Source organism: Psammomys obesus, unplaced genomic scaffold (assembly GCF_907164565.1).
Source record: "Psammomys obesus unplaced genomic scaffold, mPsaObe1.curated_primary_1811, whole genome shotgun sequence".
In the NCBI taxonomy this organism is placed as follows: Eukaryota; Metazoa; Chordata; class Mammalia; order Rodentia; family Muridae; genus Psammomys; species Psammomys obesus.
In genome coordinates, this window is record NW_026596134.1 from 24,970,614 (window position 1) to 24,994,960 (window position 24,347).

Here is a 24,347-nt window from a genome sequence, read left to right on the forward strand (position 1 = left end):
CTCACTTCACAGACCAGGCTGGCCTTGAACTCACAGACCAGCCTCTTCCTTGAGTGCTGGGGTTAAAGGTGTGGGCTATTAGCATGGTTTATGCTAAATTTCTTAAATTTTATAATTAACTGGATTTATTACAGAATGTCCCTGTTCTTAGGAGATAGCAATGGGAATGATGGCTTATGATGTTTTTTTCAACTCAACTCTCTTATGATTTTACAACAATGGTATTAAAATAATGTAACTAAGTATAAAGAAAATGTGGGACAATATTCACAACTGGATTGGTTAAGATCATTAAGACGTATATGTGTGCTCTTACATTGCTCATGTAACTTTTCTGGAAGTTTCAAAGTAAAGAAGGTGAAGAATGTGTTGCTTAGTATGAACTGCATTTGAGGAAAAGATGCACACTTACTTCTTCAATTGCAGCATCTTGAAGCAAGGAACGAATGTCTAGACGCATCATATGGCGAGGTGCAGTTTCCCAATGATCAGCCATCTATTGAGATATTCAAAACAAGTTATCTCAGACAACTACACCAATTAAGACCAAGTAAGCCATCAAGATAAATGCAAATAATGCTGTAACTTTAACACAGTTCCAAGAAGAGCTAGGCAACCCTTTAAACTTATAACACAGAAAAGAAAACAATTACTAAAGCAGGTAGGAAAAAGACTCCCAAAAGGGTAAGAGCTTATGACAAGAGTGCCGATGTTGAAAGAATGGTTGGGGTGCTCTAACATGCTGTGTTTACGAAAAATCACCTTATTTATTTCTTTAAGCTTTCTTCCATGAATATTTCTCTTGCCACAAGTCTGGTTATCGACACTCATTTCAGCCAAATATACCTAAATAAAAATGAGTAATGATTATGCAAAGACATATAAAACTCACACTAAAAATGCTTCAGAGTTCTTTAAGACTATACCTCAAAACCCTTGGTTTTTGCTGCACTCCAAAACTGGTCAAAATGTCTAACTCTGTCATTGATAGCATCCAGAATGATAAAGGGGAAAAAGCCATCATCCAGAGTCTTTTTAAAAGTTTTGAACATGCTGGTGCGGTAAGTCTCCTCCATCTCAGCCTCATATTCATACTCCATAACCTAAAACCCGAAAAGAGCAAACAAGATGAGGAAATTAGCCTCAGTCTGACTGAGACTGAAACTGAAACAGGGGAACTTTACACTCTTTCCTTCACACCTAAGTTATCAAGTCTGTGTCTAGACGACAGTCTTCTTCAAAAATCTCCCAATGCAGCCGGGCAGTGGTGGCACTTGCCTTCAATGCCAGTACTCGAGGGGCAGAGGCAGGCAGATCTTTGTGAGTTCAAGGCCAGCCTGGTCTACAAAGTGAGTTCCAGGACAGCCAGAGCTATTACACAAAGAAACCCTGTCTCAAAACAAAACAAAACAAAACAAAACAAAACAAAACAAAAACCCCAATGCAAGCCAGGAGTGGTGGTGCACATCCTGAATCCCAGCAGATGAGGCAGGCATATCCTGTGAGCTCAAGGCCAATTTGGTCTACCAGGTAAATTCCAGATCAGCCAGGGCTACACAGTTAAGACCCTGCCTCAAAACAAAACAAAACAAAACAAAACAAACAAATAAATAAAATAAAACACACAAAAAACCAAAATCAACAACCAACCCTGTCTCAAAACAAAACAAAACAAAAATAACAAAAATAGGGTCCCCCATCTTTCCCTGAACATATTTTACTAAAAATCCCACCAATGGGTCTAGGAGGATTACATCATACCTTCTTTTTCACTTTCTTTCCAGAATCTGGATCTTTTTCTTCTTTTTCTACTTCAGTGATGAAATAATCATCCAGACTTAAAACCCTGGGTGCAGGTCCTCCAAATTCTACTTCCTTATCCTAAGAACACAGCAGCCCAGAAGGTTAAAACATGAATCAAACTGACAAACACTAAAGTCACTAAAGTTGTGACTAAAGAAAAATTTCTGGTGGTTTCTAATCAACTAAAAGCAAAATTATTTACTGAAATGGAAAAAGGAACACATCTACTCAGAACCTACGGGCCTCGATAACTGATCAAATGGGAGATACCTGTAAGAATAAAATACTGCCCACTAACACAAGACTCCTTTTTTCCTTCTTTTACTTTCCCATACTCACCCGAATAAGTTTTGCAACATGCGTCTTTCCACTGCCAGGCAATCCTCTCATGATAACAACAATCTGAAACACAACAGACGGGGAAAAGATTTTGTTTTCTGAGGGCTTGGGGATGTAGCTCAGTTGGCAGAGTGCCTATCATGCAGAAAAACCGTATGTGCCATCCTAGCACATGGCACATGCCTGCAACCTCAGCATTCAGGTCATAGAGAAAGGTCAGAAGAACAAGGTCATTTCTTAGATATACAGGGACTCTTGAAACTAGCCTACTTTACCTCAGACTTTGTCTCAAAAACAAACAAAGCAAACCAAAACAGAACAAAGGAAATGCATAAATATGTGGAACAAACTACTAAAAACTCAGGGCTCAAAGAAATCCTAACAGATACCATAAAACACTCTGACATGAGTGAAAACAGACACATCAGACCACAGCTCAGAGGATAAAACTAAACAAGTATTTGAAGGGAAATTTTCTTTAAAAAAAGATTCATTCATTTATTTATTTTTTAATAATACAATGTTCTGTCTGCATGTACATCTGCATACTAGAAGACGGCACCAGGTCTCATTATAGATGGTTGAAGGCCACCATGTGGTTGCTGGGAACTGAACTCAGGACCTTTGGAAGAACAGTCAGTGCTCTTAACCTCTGAGCCATCTCTAGTCCCCTTGAAGGGAAATTTTACATGTAGATGTCTATATCAAGAACTAAAAATGATTTCGGGGCTGGTGGGACGGCTCGGCTGAGATGTCAGGCCTGCTAGCACACTCAGCTGGCAAACCCCCAGTCCCCTTTTGAAAAAACTCTCTTTAAAACACGTTTCTGTGGACTTGAGAAATGGCTTAGCAGTTAAGGGCACCAGGTTCAGCTTCTAGCACCCACATGATAGCTGTAACTCCAGCCCCAGGAGATCCAACACCTTCTGACCTCTGTGGGCACCATGCACACATGTGGTGTGCACACATATACACAGACAAAACTTATCACACAAAAATCCAACACATCTTTTTAGAAAAATTAAGAAAAATGATCTAACATTGAAAACCCAGCTTTCTACCTAAATTGCTAGGAAAGAACAAGCTAAAACTAACAAAACAGAAGGAAGATAACAAAGATTAGAGCAGATACTACTAAACAAAAGAAAAGCCAGTTACTTTATGGTTTAGAGATGGTTATTATTTTCTTAAACTGCACAGATGCTGGAAATGTGGTTGCCAGCCTGGCATAGTGGATAATAGAGCTTTTATTGGGTGGGTATTAGTGGGAAGTTAATCAGGTCATGAGGGTAATTCTTGAGGGGGCCTGGATAGCTTCCTTGATAGTGGAATGTTATAAAATGGTAATCCAGATCCTTGAATCTCTCTGGTTTCCTGTTTCATCAGGTGGTTCCCCCCCACATGTTGTTTTGAGGCAACCAGAAAGCCCTCACCATTGCCAAGCAAATTCTGATGCTGTTGTACTCTTGCATCTCCTACACTATGGACTAAATAAATATCTTTCCCTTATAAAGAACCCTGTCTCAGGCATTTCATTGTAGCTAAAATGAAAAAACAAACAAACAAAAAACAGGGTCCCCCACCCCAATCTATAAAACTAACAGCTAGTCCTCTGGAAAAACAAAATGACAAAACTAATTTATCTAGATTAAGTAAGAAAAATAAGATTTAAATAACTATAATAAAAAATAGAGATGTCACCAGGCGGCAGTGCACGCCTTGAATCCCAGCACTTGGGAGACAGAAGCAGGCAGATCTCTGTGAGTTCAAGGCCAGCCTGGTCTACAGAGCAAGTTCCAGGACAGCCAGGGCTACACACAGAAACCCTGTCTTCAAAAAAAACCAACCAAACAAACAAAACAGAGATGTCATTACCAATATTACAAAAATGTAGAGATTACAAAGGAATAGATCCATATGCTCTGCATGCCAACAAAAAAGATAACAGTTCAAATAAATATCTAAAATGATGTGGATGACCAAACTTGTTTAAGAAACAGACAAAAACAAAACAAACAAAACAAAACAAACAAAAAAAAATAAAAGAAAATTTAGAGAGTTAAACAAGACGGGGGTAGGGGTAGGAGGTCAGGGGAGTCAAGTGTGGTAATGTACACCTTTAATCCAGCAGGAGGGAGGCAGAGCCAGGTAGATTCTGTGAAGTCAGCCTGGCCTACATAATGAATTCTAGAACAACCAAGGATATATAGTAAGAGCTGGCTAAAAAAAAATAAATAAATAAAAAAAAATAAAAGCTGGCATTAGTGACACCTACCTTGAATGTGACAATCTACCTTGAGGTAGAGGCAGGAAGATCAGAAGTTCATAAGGTCATAAGTCATCCTTGACTACATATCAAGTTTGAGGCCAGCTTATTATACTCTGAGACTGTATTTCAAAGAACAGAAGGAATAATTCCAAACTTTTACTATGAGGACAACATCACTGATATTAAAACCAGGCAAAGATATTATAAGAAAACTCTGATGTTATCAATGCAGGTGTAACCTTCAAACTATATCCAGCAACACAGAAAAAATAATTGGCCCAACAGCACCAGTTGCCATGAAAACCAATTAATGTATTAAATTATGCCAATACACAAAAAAACAAAAAATCATTCCATCATTTTAATTAATGTAAAAAGAAAAAAAATGCAACAAAATCCAACAACCTTTTGTGACTAATAATATTCAATAAAGTAGGAATAGGAGGAACTTCCTCAACTTGAAGTGCATTCACAGCTTGGCCTATCAAGATGGCTCAGAGGGTAAAGGCATCTGCCTCCAAGTCTTAGCATCTACATCCCTAGGACTTACATGGAGAGAACCAACTCCTCCAAGTTGCCCTGTGGCCTTCATAAATGTGTTATGGCACATGTGCCTTACCACATACACAAAAAATAAAACCTACTGCTAACAATATGCTCAATGGTAAGAGATGGAATGTTTTCTAAGACAAAAATAAGGCAAAGATGTTCACTTTTAAGACGTCTACTCAATAAGGTACTGCAGGTGTCAGCCAGGGTAATTAGGCAAGAAAAATACAGGGCATTCAACTTAAAAAAGTTAAAGTATTCTGTAGACAATCTTATAAACAGAAAACTCTACAAATTTGCTAAAAAGCTTTGGAAATAAAAGTTCACCAATGTTAATGAGCACAAGATGAACACATAAAAATTACTCATATTTCTATAGTTAAAATGAGCAAGCCAAAAATAAAATAAAACCAGGTACATAAAAAAATATCTAACTATAAATGGATTAAATAATCCAATCAAGGCCAGGTGTGGTGGTGCACACCTTTAAGCCCAGCACCTGCGATGCAGAGGCAGGCAGATTTCTGAGAGAAGCCTGGTCTCCACAGCCAGTTCCAGGCCAGTCCAATATACATCATGAGACTATCTCCCACAAAAGAAAACAACAACCACCTAATCAAAAGGTAGAAACTGGGATGGTAGTGTTACTCAACAGTAAAGCACTTGCTACAGGCTTAAACTCCAGCACTACCAAAAAGAAAAAAACAAAGAAGGCAACACAAACTGCATTTGAGTATAGGCTGTCTCCAGGAAGTGCTCTTTATGTTCACACACACAGACGCCTCGTTGCCCCCGGGGTCACTACGGTAGACAGACCTGCTCCAGAGCTCCCTCTCACCCCCACATGTGTACAGTGGGTGGCGCATGGACACAAAAATCAATGTCATTCCAGAAACACGCTGAAAGCAAAGGGTGGGAAGAGACATACAGAGGTGCATTTGTCACTGGATACACATTCTAAGGATCCCGGGCAGATGCTGAAACCACGGATAATACTCAAATCCTACAACACCACGGTGGTTAATCTGATAACTAAGACAACTACTAAGTGAGGATATGGCAAGAGATGACTCAACTGCAATATTTCACCATGTCACTAATAACTAACTGCACGATTTTAAATTCATCAATTATTTCTGCAATTTCTCTCTCTTTTAAGTTATAATGGCTTCGTACACAGACAAGGCTGACTTCGAACTCAGAGATTTGCCTGTCTCTGCCTCCTGAGTGCTAGGTCTATAGGTATGTACCACCATACAAGGCACCAATTTTAATATGTTAATTAAAATTATTGTATCACTGTTGACTTCAGATAAGTGAATCTGCAGAAAGTGCAACCAGAGACGAGATGGTGAACTACTGTATCATTCAAACAATAACCACAGGACAGGTGGAATAGCTATAAATAAAAATAGGGAAAGAGAGGGCTGAAGAGATGGTTCAGCAGTTACAGCACCTGTTGCTTTTGCAGAGGACCTGGATTCGATTGCTAGCACTCACACGGCAGCTAAACCATCTGTAATACCAATCCCAGGGAATCTGACTTCTGTGGGCACCAGGCATACATATAGTATACACACATACAAACAGGCAAAAATACTCATGCACATTAAAAAAAAAAAAGGACTAGATAACAATGACCTATTAATCTATGTATGTGGAATTCTACTATCTGGCTGAAATATTTATTATAAGATTATTCAATATTAGACAAATTTCAAAGTGTATGTATGTGTGTGTATCTATATGCATGATTATAGACATAGAGACTATATCAGGAAATTAAACCTAATTATCCCTTTTTGTTCCATCTACCATGAAGCCTAATCTACTTTTCCTCATTTCAAAATGCAATTAGTCAGACTCGATCCTAGCTCAGGCAGGCAGAGGCAGGGCAATCTCTGAGTTCAAGGCCAGCCTGGTATATAAAGCAAGTCCAGGACAGCCAAGGCTACACAGAGAAACCCTGTCTCGAAAAACAAAAAACAAAAAACAAAAATAAAGCAAAACAAAATGCAAGTAATTAAGCTCTCACAAACGGTTTTAAATTTTTTTCTAACATTAATTTCCGACATTATTTCCAAAATTTCTAACATTATTTGAAAATTTCCAACATTCTAAAACTTCTTTAAGATTTTAAAGTGTAGGCAGTATCTGAGTTTTCTGTTGATTTTAGATACTATGAGGCTTTAAATACAATATTTTTATGTTGCAGAAAAGTGGAGAAATCTACTCAAGACATTAAGAAATAAACGACTCTCTTACCATCTCTAGATTTACAAAAATAACTAGTCAGGCTCATAGACTCACTCTTTCAGGCCTGCTCTCCCGGCCTGGTGGTTTCAGAATGTCATCCACATTCTTGGACTCAGGCTTCTTCTCAACCCGTGGAGCTGGAGGTGGCTGATGGCCCAGGGAAGGAGTTGGCAGGGGCATTCGTTCCTCTGGGTAAGTTCTTCGTTCTCCTAGAGTTCCAGCAGTTGATAACATTATTATTTACATAGTAATCATTATGAAAAGGAATAACTTTTTATTCTCATCCTAATTACAAGTTAATCAGGTCTAATGAGTTGAGGGTGACTTTTAGCTTTAATTAATAACATAAAACTATGGCAATCAAGAAAATGAAAAACTGGCATATTTGGGGGAAACACTGTTCTGTGAAATACGGAATTCACCTGTACTCATATTAAATCTAGAAAAAAATCACAAACAGTACATAAAGGAATAAATATTTTACTGGATAAGCCAAAGCATGCCATAACTTTCACTATATGTTTTAAGAGCAAGAGTCATTGATTAGAAAAGCTTATTCCTATGAAGGGGTAGAAGTTTCTAGTTTAAGTACAACTCATGGTAACAAAGAGATAAAAGCAAATTCAATGTCTAACTGTAAAGGCCTTATACTTCAGCAATTCCATGAAATATCATGGAGCCAGTAGGAGGTCTAACATGGGAAAAGGAGATGATGGAGTCATTAAACTGAAGCACAGCAGAGAGAGCTTTACTTAGGGAAGGAGTACAACTTAGCATTGGAGAACTTGCCCCGTGTATGTGAGGCTCTAGGACAGCGGAAAAAACTGCTGGCTTTTATTCTTGATTATAACTTCATAAATAAGTATATGAAGAGAAAAAGAGGGCTGGAATGATGATTCAGTACTTAAGAGCATCGGCTGCACTTTCAGAAGACCAAGGTTCAATTCCCAGAACCCACATGGTGGATCACAACTGTCTATAACTCCACTTCAAGGGGTTCCCTGGGCACCAGGCATGCATGAGGTACAGGGAAAGCACCCATACAAATAAAAAATAAAATAGTGATTTCTCAAAGAGAAAACAAGAGAATATATAAGTTTCAGTATGGTGCATGGTGGGATTATTAGTGACTATTTCTGTTTTTCAAAATTTCTTTTAATAGTATAAGGATTAAATTTTATTTCATTAATTACATTATTTTTTATAATAATGCTATCACCTTTTTAAAAAATCTTCAAGTACAGTTTACTGTGAATGTTTAAATACACAGCTACAATTAAAAACATCTTCTATTTGTTTACATTTTCAACACTGTTCTTAAGGCATCACTCTACCTCCAAACATGGTTGGGCCTTCATAGGGTGGTCTATCAGACTTCCGGTCATAGGATGGCCTATCAAATCCTCCTCTTCTGGACGATGAATGATCTTTTTTGTCTCGATATGATTGATTCCTAAGGGTGTAACAGGAGTTTTTGGTAACATAGGAACATTTGGAAGGTCTCTATTTTGTAACACAACATCACTATCTGCCTAGCCTCTCAATGGGCAGTTACTCCAGAGTTTGTATTTAAATTTTAAACTTGCTTTTCCACTTACATCTACTTAAATTTTCAAGACTTGTAAAACTAAATTGCTTGCCTATAAATTAAGTACTGATTGCATTTTCTCAATAACATTCCTTCATTTTGGCTCTCCCCATTTCCATTCAAGCCTTTGGAATTCAAGCTAGCAGAACTCAAGCATGTACTTGCCGAGAAACTGCTCTTCCTTTTCCACATTATACATGACAAAAAGAGTACACCAGTTACAAAATCTCTTCAATATGCTGACTTTTGGCCAGGCATGATGGCACATGACTTTTTACTCTCACCATTCAAGAGACAGAGGCAGGTGGATCTCTGAATTTGAAGCCAACCTGGTCATCATATCAAGTTCCAGAAAAGCCAGAGCTAGATAACATAGAGACCCTATCTCAAAATAAACAAACAAACAAATACCCCCCCAACCCAAAACAAAAAACTGAATTTTCCTGAATTTACACAAGATACTTTACATATACAGCAAAGGTATTTTTCAGTGCATACCTGTCATCTCGGGGTCTGCGCTCTCTGTCAAATCGATCCCGCTCATAGTCAAGAACACGATCCCGGTCTCTATCTCTGTGTGTCTCTCGGTCCCTTTTAAAATCTCGATGATCTGTTATATTACTTTGACGGTCAAAATAAGGTTCACGGTCTCTATCTCTATCATAGCGATCATGCGGGCCTGCATGCTCTAGAAAAACAATACAAAGTAAGAATTAGAAGAATGTTTAGAAATTAAAGCAAGAAGAACAATTTTAACTTGAAAAGTAGTACAAATCAATGTCTTACATTTGAGAATCTTTCAGTGATATTAAAGGAAAAGCCTAGACTAATCTTGCTAAAAGAAAAATCTTGTAATAATTAGGCCCTAAAATTAAGCCTAAAATTACTCTTCTCTCTGGGAATCCTACCTGCATCAAAGGTTGACCTTTCAGGTAATGGATCTGGGCGAAGAGTTATTCTTTCTCCATACGGTATCTGTTCAACTTTATTAGTAGGCATATCTGGCAAAAACAAAGACAAATGAACAAAAAATAAAACAGGGATGAAATGTAAGCATGACTCTTAGGAAAACTAAATCTCAGTTAGTAATTCCTGTAGAAGTCTGGCCTGGTAGTACATGTGTATAATTCCAGCACTCAAGAAGCTGAGGCAAAAGAACCCAGAGCTTGAGGTGAGTATGGACTACATAATGAGTTCCAGGGCCAGCAAGATTGTGTCTTGAAAAATTTATAATCCCTTCTTTGGAAAAACAATTCCTGCCACGTGCTGTGGTATGCACCTATAATGCCAGAACTTGGGAGGTTAGGAGCAGAGTTTAAAGGTCATTAGTCTTGGCTAGTTTTGTCAACTTAAAAAACTAGAATCAACTGAAAGGAGGGAACTTCAATTGAGAAAATGTCTCCGTAAGATCCAATCATAGGGCATTTTCTTAACTAGCGATTACTGAGGAAGGAGGGAGGGCCGGGCCCATTGTGGGTGATGCCATTCCTGGGTAGGTGGTCCTGGGTTCTGTTAAGAAAGCAGGTTAAGCAAGCCATGAGAAAGCCAGTATGCAATGCCCGTCCAAAGACTCTGCATCAGCTCCTTCCTCCAAGTTCCAAACTCTGCTTGAGTTCCTGACTTCTTTCAATAATGGACTACAATGTGGAAATATAAGCCAAATAAAATAAACCCTTTTCTCTCCAACCTGCTCTTTGGTCATGGTGTTTCATTGCAGCAATAGTAACCCTAACTAGGACAGATGTCCTCTGCTACATAGTGAGTCTGAAGCCAGTCTTGCCTACGGGATCCTGTCTCACAAAACCAAAACAATTAATACCATCACCGAACAATTCCTGTAGAACCCCAACTGTAAATTCACCATTAGTACTCACCTCGGCCATGGCCATAGTCAACTGTATGCTGTACTGGTGGTGGTTTGGACATTGGTGGCATACCCATAGGCAATGGGCCAGGAGGGGGAATGGAAGAATGAACAGGTGGGGGTGGTAATACCGGAGCAGATGGAATTGGTGCAGTGTCTCGCTTAAATTCTGAATTCAGTCCTTGATTATCATTTGTATCCCAGAGCCCATAGAAAGAATCTTCATCCCAGCGTTCCTGTTTCACAGATGAAGTTTTTGGCTTTATAACTGGAGGAGGAGGCGGTGGTGGTGGAGGTGGAGGAGGTGGCGGTGGTACTGGCACAGGAGGCCTAGTCATAGGAACAGATGATCTTGCTGGTGGAGCAGTGGGTCTTACAATTGACCCAGGTGGCTTACCCATGGGAGGGGGTGGTCTATATGAGCCTGGAGGCTAGAGAAGAGAGTAAATGGCTTAGTATGCTATTTGTCACATTGCCACAGATCAATAAAAATTAAAATCTGGTTTTTAATCAATTAAAAAACTAAGATACAATACATATTCAAAATGTAAAGCTTTTGTGTTCTTCCTTCCTTTTCTTCTTTCTTTAATATACATTGGTGTTTTGCCTGTGTGAGAGTATCAGATACCCTGGAACTGGATTTACAGACAGTTATGAGCTGCCATTTGGGTGCTGGGAGTTGAACCTCCATCTTCTGGAAGTACAGCCAGTGTTTTTTTTTTTTTTTTCTTTTTCAATTGTTTATACAGTTTGTTCTGCCAGCATGTATGCCAGCAGGCCAGTGGGCACCAGATCTCATTATAGATGGTTGTGAGACACCATGTGGTTGCTGGGAATTAAACTCAGGACCTTTGGAAGAAGCACTTTGGAAGAAGTACTCTTAATCTCTGAGCCATCTCTCAGCCCCCAGCCAGTGTTCTTAATCACTGAGCCATCTCTCCAGCACAAGCTTTTGTATTTTTAAAGATACTAGTAGGCACTGGGGAGATAGCTCACTGATCACTCACCGCTCTAGCAGAGAACACAGATTCATTTCCTAGTACCCATGCTGAACAGACCATCTGTAACTTCAGCTCTAGGAGGATCTAAGAAAGAACTCTGGTCTCTGTGGGCACCTACAAGCATAAATCTACCCCACAATGTACATAATTCAAAACATAAACAAATGCACTCCCCTCCACAGGGGCATGATGGTATATGGCTCTAATCTCAATACTTGAATCCACCACCCACACAGTGGCTCACAACCATCTGTGACTCCAGTTCTATGTGACCTAATACCTTCTGACCTTTGAGCACATGTACACACACATACATACAAACAAAATACTTACTTGAAATAAAAATAAGTAAATGCTTTTTAAAAAATTGGAAATGGTGGGTCTTGTTTATAATCTTAGAACTGGGGAAGAATAGATAGGCAGGTCCTGGGGCTTCTCTGGCCAGGAAGCCTGGCCAAACTGTGAGCCCAGGTCTATGAGAAATCAAGATATCAACCTCTAAAAAACAAGTGCACAGTTACTTGAGGATCAATAACTAAGGTTGACCAGTGGCTTCTACACATATGTACACGTGTACCCATGTGCATACACATGCACAAAGACAACAGGAAGATGAAGACAGGTCATAGAAAAGGAAAAAAAAATGGAAAAGGCATTCGTAATAAAATAATTGAATTTATTAACATATGAAGCTTTTATAACTCTAGCTAGGTATGGTAAAACTACAGAGACAGAAAGTGTACTCTAGGCTGTTTGGGGTTAAGAAAGAACTATAAACTAACACAGATATTTTACTCGAATAAGGTGTTTTAAAATTAGATTATAGTGACAGATGTTCGGTGAATTTAGTTTAAAAATCAGTGAGGGGCTGAGGAAACTGTTCAGTCAGTAAAATGCCCAATTCAAACACTTCCCATGTCTTTTAGTCCCTTGGTTGTGGTTTATTTATTTTTCACTGACAGCTTTTTTGGACCTATGAAAGCCGACAGTAATTATTATTTCTGAATTAAGAATTTACACATCTATAGGCTGTGCTTTAAAATTAGACTTTTGGGGCTGGATAAATCACTGGTTAAGAGCACTTATTCTGGTGCCAGCAACCACAAGGCAGCTCACAAACATCTGTAACTTCAGTTCCAAAAGATCTATCATTCTTTCCTAGCCTCTATGCACATGAAGCACATTTGTATATACATAAATGCAGAAAAATACTCATACTCATAAAACTAAAAATAAGTAAATCTTAAAAAAGAAACATTTTAAGAATAAATAAAATTAGGCTTTGGAGTAAAAATGGAATTGTTAATATGTAAGGAATATTAATTAACATGAGGTTGGCCTTGAACTCACACAGATCCGCCTGCCTCCGCCTCTCCAGCACCAGGATTAAAGGTATATGCCACCACACCCAGCTCAACACTTAATTTTATTAACAAGTATGGGACTAATTGTCTCTGGCTGTGTCTGGGAGGTATAGATTTAAAAAAAGCAACATTATTTGAGCAGAGAGAATATCTTATTTTTGACTGAAGTATCCCACTTTAGAATTTGAGATATCCAAAATAAAACCTGCTAACAGAGAAATTCATTGAACTTACATTAAAAATCATGGAAGATTACAATATCCAACATAAATAGAATGGTTCAATGAATTACTGTGTATTAAAATAGTAAAATGTAGCAATATGGGAAGCGTGGTTTGTCAGATGAACAAAAATGTACGTCTACAATCTAGGGCCTTCCTAATGCTGTGACCTTCAAAAAATTTCCTCACATGTGGTAACCCTAACCATAAATTCATTCCACTGCTACTTCATTAGTATAATTTTGCTAGTTATGGATCATAATGTAAACATCTGACATGAAGAATATCTGATATGTGACTCCCAAAGGGGTTGCAACCCACAGGTTGAGAACGGCTGATCTAGACATTCTACCCACTTGCTGTAAGACATGAAGATGAAAGACAGTTTTAATCCTCAGGGCTCATTTTAGAAAGAAAAGATGATGACAAGAAAACAAAAAATCAAAGAACAGTGATAAATACTGCCGGGAGCACTGCCTGATAAACAGTCTGCTAAACACTGATGGGGACCACCACCGTTAGACGTGGAGAACAGAAAGGGTTGACTCCTGGATTGAAACAAGAACTAGCCACATGGAGAGGAGGACAGAACAATGCACACATGTAAGGTGTCGCCAAGCGGAAGACTGCAGCACTCTCAGAACCATGGCCCGGGAGAGTTTAGTAGCAAGCAGTGGACAGCAGGGGTCAGGCTAGTGCAGGAAAAACATAAAACACTATTGAAAAGTGGATTGTAATCTGAGAGTGACTGGAAAACACTGAAAAATTTTCTTTTAGTCAGGGTTTTATAAAGCACAGGTTGGCTTTGAAGCCACTATGCAGCAAAAAATGACTCTACAATTTCTGATCCTCCTGCCTCTACCTCCCAAGAGCTGGGATTATAGGCATGTGCTCCCGTGCCCAGTTCTATGTGGTACTGGAGATTGAACCCAGGGCTTCATGCATACTTGGTAGGTAAGAGCTCTACCAAATGAGCTGCATCCTCAGCAGAAGCAGCATGGTAAAGCTGATGTTTTTAAAAAGTGTTTGGAAGACCAGGCATGATATCAAATAGCAGTAGACAGATCTCTTCAAGCCCAGCCTAGTCTATAGAGTGAGTTCCAAGACAGCCAGGACTACACAGAAAAAACCTGTTTCAACAACAACAAAAACAAAAAAAAAAGCAAAACCAAACAGATAAAAAAAAAAAAAAAGTCATTTAGAGAGAATTTAACTCCTACAAGTTGTCCTGACCTCCATACATGTGCTACAGCATGGAACACACACACACACACACACACACACACACACACACACGATAGATAGAAAAATAGGTAGACAGAATACAGAATTTGGGGCTGTAGAGATGGCTCTGCAGTTAGGAATGCTTGTTGTTTTTACAGAGGACCTAGGAGTTTGGTCCACAGCAGCTACCATCAGGCTCAAAGCTGCCCTTATTTCTAGCTCCCAAGCATCTGACATCATTTTCTGAGCTCTGAAGGCACCCACAGAATATACATAAACGTCAACACACAAAGACATACTCTCACACACATGAAAAAAGTCTTTTCAATAAAATGTCTGTTTGGCTAAATACGTATTAGTACTGTCTAAACGAGAGTAGAACAGACACTGCTCAAAATACAAGAGTGCGAGAGAACTCTGATGTGATCAAATTTATTACTTCAATACTAGACAGTGGGACTGGAGAGCTGGCTCAGTGGCTACAAGCACTTGTTACTCTTACAGAGGACCAGGTTTGATTCCCAGCACCCACATGGAGGCTCACAACCATCTGTATCTTCATCCTCTTCTGACCTTCATGGGTAGCATGCAAGCTCGCAGTACACATACATACATGCAGGCAAAACATTCACACACATACTAAACAAATCTAAGAACAGTAATAATTTAAAAAGTAGCAAGGGCTGGAGATTTCTCTCACTTAGGTACATGAAGACACTCTGGGAGCAATGCACTGGAATCAGTCCTCCGTGCTGTACTCTTTCCCAATCCCCCTCTTTTTTAAAGCACAAAGGCAAGCAAGATGATACCAGCAGCCAAGCTAAGAACTGGAGTTGGATGTCGGGGAGCCACACTGTAGAAGGAAAGAACCACCTCTTCAAAGCTATCTTCTGCTCTTCCCATGGGTACTATGGCATGCACCCCTATCCCCAAATACACAAAACAGAATCATAAACAAACATTTCAAAGAGGAAGCTAACTCAAGTTGAACTCTGGACTCCATGTGTGCACAAACAGGAAGCACTGCCCCACAAGAGTAGATACAGCATACAATAAAAACGTACAGTCAAGCTCAGGCTATTAGCTTGGCAGCAGTGCCAGCTTGCCAGCCCCCGTACTTTTAAAATGTAGGGATTCTGAGGAGACTATAGTACCTAGCGCTGAATCCAGTGAACAGGAAGCTACAAAGGTCAGGTGTGCTCGGTCTGTTTGTCAAAGCTGAGGCAAAGAAGTCATTCTTGAATCTGTGTGACTACTGTTAGAGATGTTCAAAGCTTTTACTTTTCCAAAATCTATGTTTTTACAATGAAAATTTATGCTTATTGGAATTTAAAAATCCAACATCCCATCAGCAGGTGTTGATTGCCCATGCCTTTAATTCCAGCACTCTGAAGGCAGAGTTAGGCAGATCTCTGAGTTTTAGGCAACCTTGGTCTCCAAAGCAAGTTCCAGGACAGCCAAAGGACTGACTACACAGACAAACACTGTTTTAAAAACCAAAACAAAACTAAAATCCAACATCATATAAATACACACAGTTAAAAGCATTTCATTTTCTGAGCACACATTTTCCCATACCGGATATATCCCAGGTCTTGATGTATTCTGTAATCTTGAGTCCGGGGGTGGTAGATGGTCAACCATCTGTGGCTCAGACCCAAAGTCTTTCAACTTTTGAAGCTGTTCTTTCTGTTCTCTGTAAACAAATGAAATTGTACTTAAAGCATGTTTACATCATCCCTAAACAACTATGCTTAAAACCAAGTTTAAAAAAAAAAACATAAGAAAAACACCTAAAAACTTTACCCTAAAACTCTATGTAGAGCCTATACAACAACTCTGTGGTAACATTCTCTTGCTTTTACCCAACTAACCCATCAGCCATCTAAGACCTATATCATAAATTATCAATGATCTTCAAAGACCGATTCTACAACCTGCCTCAAAAGTATATTATCTACCTATCATGGTTCTCTTTTAACCAATCCCCAATTTTTTCGTGCTAATTTTTTTCAATACTCTGTAAGTTACAAAATACTGTCTAAGAAGGTGTTTTTAGGCTTTTGAAGAGGCTTGTTTTGTCTGGGCGATGGGGATGAAGGTTTCAGGTACTCAGGGTGGGCTCAAACTGGCCAAATTAACTCTGACCTCATCACTTCCCTTCTCAAGTACTTGGATTACAAGGTACTACCACACTTGGCTCTCACATCAGTGCTTTTAAAACTGGAATTATCTGTCATTATTTACCAAGAAAATATTTTACATAGAAATTTGAGTTTTTAAAGAGTTATAAGTAGTATTAGGCCTACATTCTCCCAGGTCAACAACTAGCTGTGTGGAGTCATGACTGACCATGTTAGATGAAGCAGTTCATCACAATCCTCACCCCACCCCAGAGTTCCTCCTGGCCTACTTTCATTCATGTTTGTTACTTGTCTAATTCTTTTATTTTTAAAATGATGATGATAATAATAATAATAATAATAATAATAATAATAATAATAATAATAATAGTCGTAGTAGTAGTAGTATCATGCTGGGTGGTGGTGGCACAGGCCTTTAATCCCAGCACTAGAGAGGCAGAGACAGGCGGATCTCTGTAAGTTCCAGGACGGCCAGGGCTATACAAACACTATCTGGAAAACAAATTTTTTTACGTCATTTACTTTTATTTTGTGTATGTTTTGCCTGCACATGTATCTGTGTACGATGTGCATGCAGTACCCATGGAGGCCAGAAGAGGGCGGGGATCCTCTTGGAACTGGAGCTATAGAAAGTTGTTCACTGCCATGTGGGTGCTAGGTATGGAACATGGCACTTCTGGAAGAGCAGTCAGTACTCTTAACCACTAAGCCATCTCTCCAGCCCAACTCTGTTGACTCTTGAGAGCATTTTAGTTTACTATCTGCTTTAGATGATGAGAACACTCAACAGCATATATTCTTAAAATTGATACTCTGTATTCTTAACGATTAATCATATACTCCTTTGTTTATCCTAATCTTTACATTTTTTTAATAACTCCCATCTTCTATATTTACAATATCCACTTCAACCTTTCCAGAATTTTTACAGTATTTCTATATTCAATATTGTGACCCAAACGGCCACAAAGTATATAAGGCTTTTTACTCTTTCATGTAAATATTGCTTACGATACTCCTTGTTTTTATAAAGGCATAATATAACCGATGTGCTCTTAACTATGATCCCTGTTATCCATTATTCCTTATATTTTGATTAGGGTTGGTTGCCTTGGAAGAGGTTGAAGGAAAAAGAGGATGAATAAGCAGCACCTTTCATCCAGCAATTCTATGCAAAGCAACAATGCATGAAAAAGCAATTTTAAGTAAGGAAAGTAAAGAAGTTGTCAGTTTAGTAACCAATCACTAATCGGTTTTATGTTCTCCATAAAAACATAATTTCAGAGTAAGACACAGTTCAAATTCTGAGTCTGCATTTAATAGCCAAGTGAACTTTACCAAGTCTTAGTGTTATTTGTAAAATGGGAATGATAGTATTCTTTGCAAGCCTTTAGACAGACAAGGTTAGGATGCAGTGTCCAGCACAGAGTAGGTGTAAATTTTAAAATGGCCACAATTTAGAAGCAAGAAGCTAAATGTTCTACAGTAAGTCTCACAGCATGCTCTTGAGTAATGTAGGGGACTACCTCAGACTTTTCTATACATCAAAGAAACCATTTCGCCATCTGGAACCGTCAGTCTTTCATTTTTACATATAGTTATGTTCTGCCACATTTTTCTAGTACTAATGTTTCAGTTACAACTTCTATTAGATATAACTCACAAATATAGACCAGAATTGAAAGATGAAACAAACACAGTAGAAGCTATCAAAACTTAACCATTTATTTTCTCAAAAACCTGTTTGGAAAAAAAAAAAAAACAAACAAAAATAATGAAACCTTACTACTGCAGCTATACAAAGAACATTACATAATGCCCACACAGCTGATCACAGGTTAAAAAAAAAAAAAATCAAACCTCACAATGAAAATACAGGAAGAAAAACCTGGTTCCAGTTAAAATCAAAGATGAACATCCCCCAAAGTTATCAGTTGTCAGAAAACTCTGAAGACGCTCCCAGGTAAACCATCTGTACCTCCAGCAGAGAAAAATAAGGCATTTTCCACCAGTACATCAAAGACTAGAGACTGTGAAGCCTATGAGATCCAATGCCAAAGAACAGAAGCTGCCTGCTGAAAACAATGACTGCTCAATACACAAAGCCCCATGAAACCAGTGTCCTGAAAGAGGGAGGTTTAACTCTTTAGACATGCACACTCAACAGCAACACATCTACAAAGGCCAAGAACAGCAATCAATTTGCACATCCTAGGATAGGTGTGCATAATTAACACAATTTCCAAATACCCATCCTAACCCCAAACCACACTGAATAACAGAATTATAAATTCAAAGCATGATAAGAAACAGAGTTTAAAGGGTTCCATTAAAAACACTTCACTTAGCCGGGCGGTGGTGGCGCATGTCTTTAGTCCCAGCAGAGGCAGGCGAATCTCTGAGTTCAAGGCCAGCCTGGTCTACAGAGTGAGTTCCAGGACAGCCAAGGCTACACAAAGAAACCCTGTCTTGAAAAAAAAACAACACAACAACATAAAACCGCACTTCATTTACAAAAAAACAGTATGAAAAATCTGTTTCAACTAAAAGAAACGATCTTAAGGAGTGAACTTACCGAAGCATTTTCAATTCTTGTGCAGCTTTCAAAATGATTTCGTGCTGCCTCTGACTGAGAACCATTACCCCTCCAAGGCCTTGGTCAGAGTCTAAGTTTGCTTCAGAACCCATCATTTCAGAGGAATGATGTGAGGATGGCATATGTTCCGCCAAGGGGGAATGTCTATCCACATCAGATGGGTACCATCTGTCTGACAACCGTTCTCTTTCCCAGTCCATTTTGTCAGGAACATAGTCTCGCTTTTCCCGCCATGTATCTCCTCTTTCCGGATACTCTCGAATCCTTAACTCACCCCTATCACGGAAATCTCGGTCATACCCATGGTCTCGATTTCTTTCTTCTCTCCATCTATCATCCCGATATCTATCCAAAGGTGGAAGAGGTGGGAGGGGTGGTAAAGGTGGAAGAGATGGAATATCGCGTTCACGAAACTGTGATTCTTGTTCATCCAGTGGTCTCTCATAATCTCTGTCCCACTCATTATCCACACTTCTATCATACATGTCCATGGGTCTTCTAATCCGATCCACATCTCTGTCTAAGTCCCTGTCCATCTCCCTGCTGTAACCCTCATCCATATCCTCATCTCTTTCCCAGTCATCCCACCAAGGGCCTCGCCTGTCGCCATCATGAGACCGAGATGGTGGTGCTGAGAATCTGTCCTCTCTGCTGTATGGATCTAGTGTGTCATCTTGATAGTCACGTTCACACTCTCTCCAGTATCTCTTTCTATCCCAGTCATCAAGTCTTTCTCGCTCAATTGGAGCATTTCTACCATCTAATGGGAACTCTTCATGTCCTCTCTCTTCTCCTCGGTTCCACGGAGCCCTAGAAGGTTCATCTCGATGATAAGGATACATTTTCTCCCCACCATCTCCTGGTTCTGGTCTAAAGGGAACTCTATCATGACCAAAATCTGGCCTCCCTAGACCCCTTTCTCGACTGCCTGACCCCCGAGGTGGTCCCCTCTCCCTGCTCCCAGCTCTTTGGGCAGGTACTCTCTCTCTACTTCTAGCCCTTCGAGGAGGTCCTCTCTCCTGACTACCAGCACTGCGAGGTGGCCCCCTTTCTCGGCTGCTAGCTCTACTGTCCTGGCCATCTTGTAAGCCACCTGGTACTTTATCTCGACTGCTTCCCGGCCTCACCAACACCCTGTCCCGGCTGCCTTCTCCTCTGCTGGTTTTCTCACGACTATCTTCTCTTCTACCCATCATCTTATCATGAAAATCTTCTTGCTTGACCAGCCCTGGACCTCGACTAATTGTCTGGCCACGGCCTCTGTTTACTAGTCCTTTATCTCGTGTATCTTCCACTCTGTTTTGCCCAGGACCTCTGTAGGATGAGATGCTGGCTTTATTGCCTTCTAATCTACTTTCTCTGCTGTCTGGCTGAGGAAGATCTTTCTCTTGGTTGTTTTCTGAGTGAGGCAAACCAACACCCAAAGGTTTGAAATCATTATCTGCAGTCAATGCTGCTGCTGCTCCTCCCTTTATGCTCCCTATTTTTGAGGAAAAGGTAGATTGAGTAGGTACAGGTTTATTTGCAAGGGACACAGGCTGAGCAACACTGTGGGCTTTGTCCATTTCAGTCTCCATACTTTGAGAATTCTGGTTCCAATTAGAGGGCTCTATGGGCCCTTCCGACACTTGGCTTTTAGGTGGCTCTTGCAGAGAGTCGCTTAGATTCTCATTTGACTGAGCCGCCTTGGTATCCTTGACATCTGCAGCAACGGAAAATGCAGCTGATTGCATTTTAAAATTCTTCTGCTGGTTACTACTTGTGTCTGCTAATGGTTCTTTGTTTCCTGAAAGAGGTTCTGCTTGTGGCTTAGGCTGCTGCTGTTGCTGCTCTCCAACAGTTGCTTTGGGGCCTTTCCACTGTGGTCCACTCTGTCGAGGACTTAGGGATGTATTGGGAGTTATATAAAATTGAGATGCTGGACCCCGGGGGATCCTTCCCCATTTGCTTTTAGTGCCCTCTGCTGGGTGACTTTCATATCTGGGTCTTGGCCCATCGGGGCGATTTCCTTCAAAACGAGGCCCTTTGGGTCTCGGTCCTTCACACCTTGACCCTAAATCCTCAAATCTTCGAGGACCATCAAATCTACAAGTAAAACAAAAGATATTACTCAAGACAGTAAAGCAGGAAAAGAAAATTCTCCATGTAAGATTATTTAAGGCACTCTTGCCTTAGATTTTGTTTATAACAGTGACTCAGTCATTAGCAAATCCCATGTCACCTATCAGAAACTGAATGTTAAGGCAGCAGTGCTTGGAAGACTTTAGGTCTAGATTTAGAAATCATGTCAGCATTATCTAACTCTCTTCAACCAATCTGCAGCAAGTACTGATCTACTGAACTGTTAAAAAGCAATTACAAGTACTGTGCCTTGGTACATGGAATAGTCCACTCCTTTTTAACAGAAAAAAAAAAACAAACCACAACCATGAGTACTTTTAGAGTTAAATCAAAACTAAAAACTATATATGGAACAATTAACAGGAAAATGCAATATAATTATAAATATTGTAGGAGCTATCACTAAGACCTTGATTAACAAATGTCATCAACACACGTGCACACACACACACCAAGCATATTTTAAAATGTTCTCTGAAGTTTGTCAAATTCTAGACAGGAATTTGTTTGCTATGGACCACTCATTAATTAAAGAACATTTCTTCCAATAGGCAGTACACTACCCATTAAGACATAATATAATGTTGTTGAGGCCCTCAGAATCAACAATCAAATAAAAAAAAAACATAAGGGTAGATAAAGTGTCAACAGGGCAGTCAGGTGAGAGGAGTACTGCCCTACAAGGGTTTATAGGGCACAGATGCTTCACTTCAGATGTGAAAGGCAACTTCTGAGATGTCAGTGTTAGTAGATAAGAGAAATAGTATGGCAAGGGTACCTCAGACTAATAAAGCAGTAAGAAAGGGGAAAAGGCAGAGAAACACATATCATCTTTGGAAACACAAATGGTTTGGTGTGGCTGAAGCAGAGGGAGGTAGAAAAGGACGACTAGAAAGACAGCATGCTAAGGACTAAGGTAGAGAGGCAGACATCTGTCAGTCTCCAGAAGAGCTTGCTTGTTTGCCTTATATGGCAGTTACTACCTCTTATCTCCAATACTCAGTCCCCCATTCCAACTCTAATCCCACCTCCCCACTTTCAGTCTACTGTAGAACTCTTCTCACCCTCTCTTGTAGCTAGAACTTGCACGCTCTAGCAAAAGGACTGAAAATAACTGACACATCTTTCTGGATTGTCCCTGTATATATTAAGGCTTACTACCCTCCTCTTTGTACTTTTTAATGCTGCTTCCAAACAACGACACTCATTATGTAACTAAGGGCAATGCACAAAGAGATGGTGAAGCAAACCACAAGAAACCCAAGCTCCTAAGCCACGGTATAAATCCTGAGAGAATACATTTCTAATCTGTTAAAGACTTCTGCCTTTGGATCTCTGTAAGATTGATTAATTCAACTGGTCAATACAAACTGGCTAGCTAACTTAGCCAGATTAGCCCGTTCTAGGTTCAGTGAGAGACTTTGCCTCAATAAATATAAATAAAAGACAGACACTCACACATACATATACCCACTTACGCATCCACATATACATCACACACCACTCAAAGACACACCCACAAAATAGCTTTAGAAGATGGCTTAGCAGTTAAGAGTGACAGCTGCTCTTACAAAGAGCCAGAGTTGGTTTCCAGAACCCATGTCAAGTAACTCACAACCACCTGCAATTCCAGTCCCAAGGAATCCTCTTCTGGCCTCCATAGGCACACACAGAACAACAACAACAACAACAACAACAATTTAAAAACAGAGGCCTTGACCCTCTCTCTGTGGATCAACAAAGAATCATGATCAGCTGAGGTGCCTGCTGAGAGTAAAGGGGATGTGGAATGGTGGCCAAAAGAAGCTAGGTATAAGACCTAAGACCTAAGACCACATGACCAGTTGTAGAAATAAGAATGCTAAGGGATGGAGAGATGGCTCAGCACTTAAGAGCATATACTGTTCTTGCAGATGACCTGAGTTCAGTTCACAGAACCCATGTCTACAGCTCATAAATGCCTATAATCTGAGCTCCAGGATATCCTTTGGCCTTGTATGTATATAACCATGCTCATAACTTTAAGAGTTATGAGTATTTATTAGTTCAATAACATGTACGCAAAGATTTAGCCAAATATTTTTGGTTTATTTGCTTTCTCTTCTGTCATCTAATAGAAGATATGTTAGCAATAAGCTTTATATGCTAGTAAAGCTCAGAGCATTAAAGAGTATGATCAGCAAGAAGTGAACACTATGCCAAAGACCTCTTTTCAAGTTAAGAATTAAGAGTAGTTTGGGTTGTCATACTAGGTATAAACATCTCCCTATGGACCAGTGCAATCAAAAACATACATAGAAAGGAATTCTAAGAAATGAAGTTCAGCCGACCTGGCTGATATTTTACAAACCTACCACAAGAAAGTAGAGCATACATAAACCCACAGTAAAGAGAAGTTAGTAAACCGGAGTTTGAGGTATTTTAAAATTTTTGTTTTGCTTTGTCTTTATAGACAGAGTCTCTAGCCTAGGCTGGCCTTGAACTCCTTATGTAGCCAAGGATAACTTTTAATCCTCCTGCCCCACCTCCCCAATGCAGGGATTATATACAGGCGGAGTCCAGCATTCCAGTTTGTGGAGTTGCTGAGGTTCAACCAGAGCCTGTACATGCTAGAGAAATACTCTGCCAACTGAGCTAGATTTTTGGCCCTTGTTTTAAAACTCTGGAAGACAAACAACAACAACAACAACAACAAAATGTTACAAGCAGCAACTTTCTGAAAAACTGTGCTGGTATCAGGTAAGGCTAAAGTAAAAATGTGACTGGCTGCCTGCAGAATCCATAGGGTCAATATTCCTAATTACCAGAGATGTGGAGGGAAGACAGGAGTTAAAATGTCTCCTCAGTTTCCCAAAAATAAAAGGTATAACAAGCCACTCAAGTGTGTGGTGGTTAATGGTCTTGGAAGGGAAGATGCTTGTAATCCAGGCCTGGAAGAAAGAACCAAGGCCAAGGTAGACAAAGCCCAAGGAAAACCTGATACTTAGCACCCAAACTCTGTACTCCAC

At 39.7% G+C, this 24,347-nt stretch overlaps 1 protein-coding gene across 3 annotated transcripts in view; it reads right to left on the reverse strand.

Moving 5' to 3' along the window:
- The window catches only part of Ylpm1 (YLP motif containing 1), a 70,515-nt gene that overhangs the window by 18,253 nt on the left and 27,915 nt on the right, over window positions 1-24,347 (reverse strand). For 2 of the 3 annotated variants that reach the window (XM_055592960.1, XM_055592961.1), the window contains exons 5-16: window positions 19,198-21,303; window positions 16,057-16,174; window positions 10,679-11,099; window positions 9,713-9,805; window positions 9,303-9,492; window positions 8,551-8,669; window positions 7,271-7,425; window positions 2,143-2,205; window positions 1,762-1,881; window positions 927-1,103; window positions 763-846; window positions 413-496 (exon numbers count right to left, since the gene is read on the reverse strand). In XM_055592960.1, the coding sequence (XP_055448935.1) occupies window positions 413-496; window positions 763-846; window positions 927-1,103; window positions 1,762-1,881; window positions 2,143-2,205; window positions 7,271-7,425; window positions 8,551-8,669; window positions 9,303-9,492; window positions 9,713-9,805; window positions 10,679-11,099; window positions 16,057-16,174; window positions 19,198-21,303 (3,730 nt within the window). The remainder of the gene's footprint in view (window positions 1-412; window positions 497-762; window positions 847-926; window positions 1,104-1,761; window positions 1,882-2,142; window positions 2,206-7,270; window positions 7,426-8,550; window positions 8,670-9,302; window positions 9,493-9,712; window positions 9,806-10,678; window positions 11,100-16,056; window positions 16,175-19,197; window positions 21,304-24,347) is intronic. The other variant, XM_055592962.1, reaches the window with a different exon arrangement.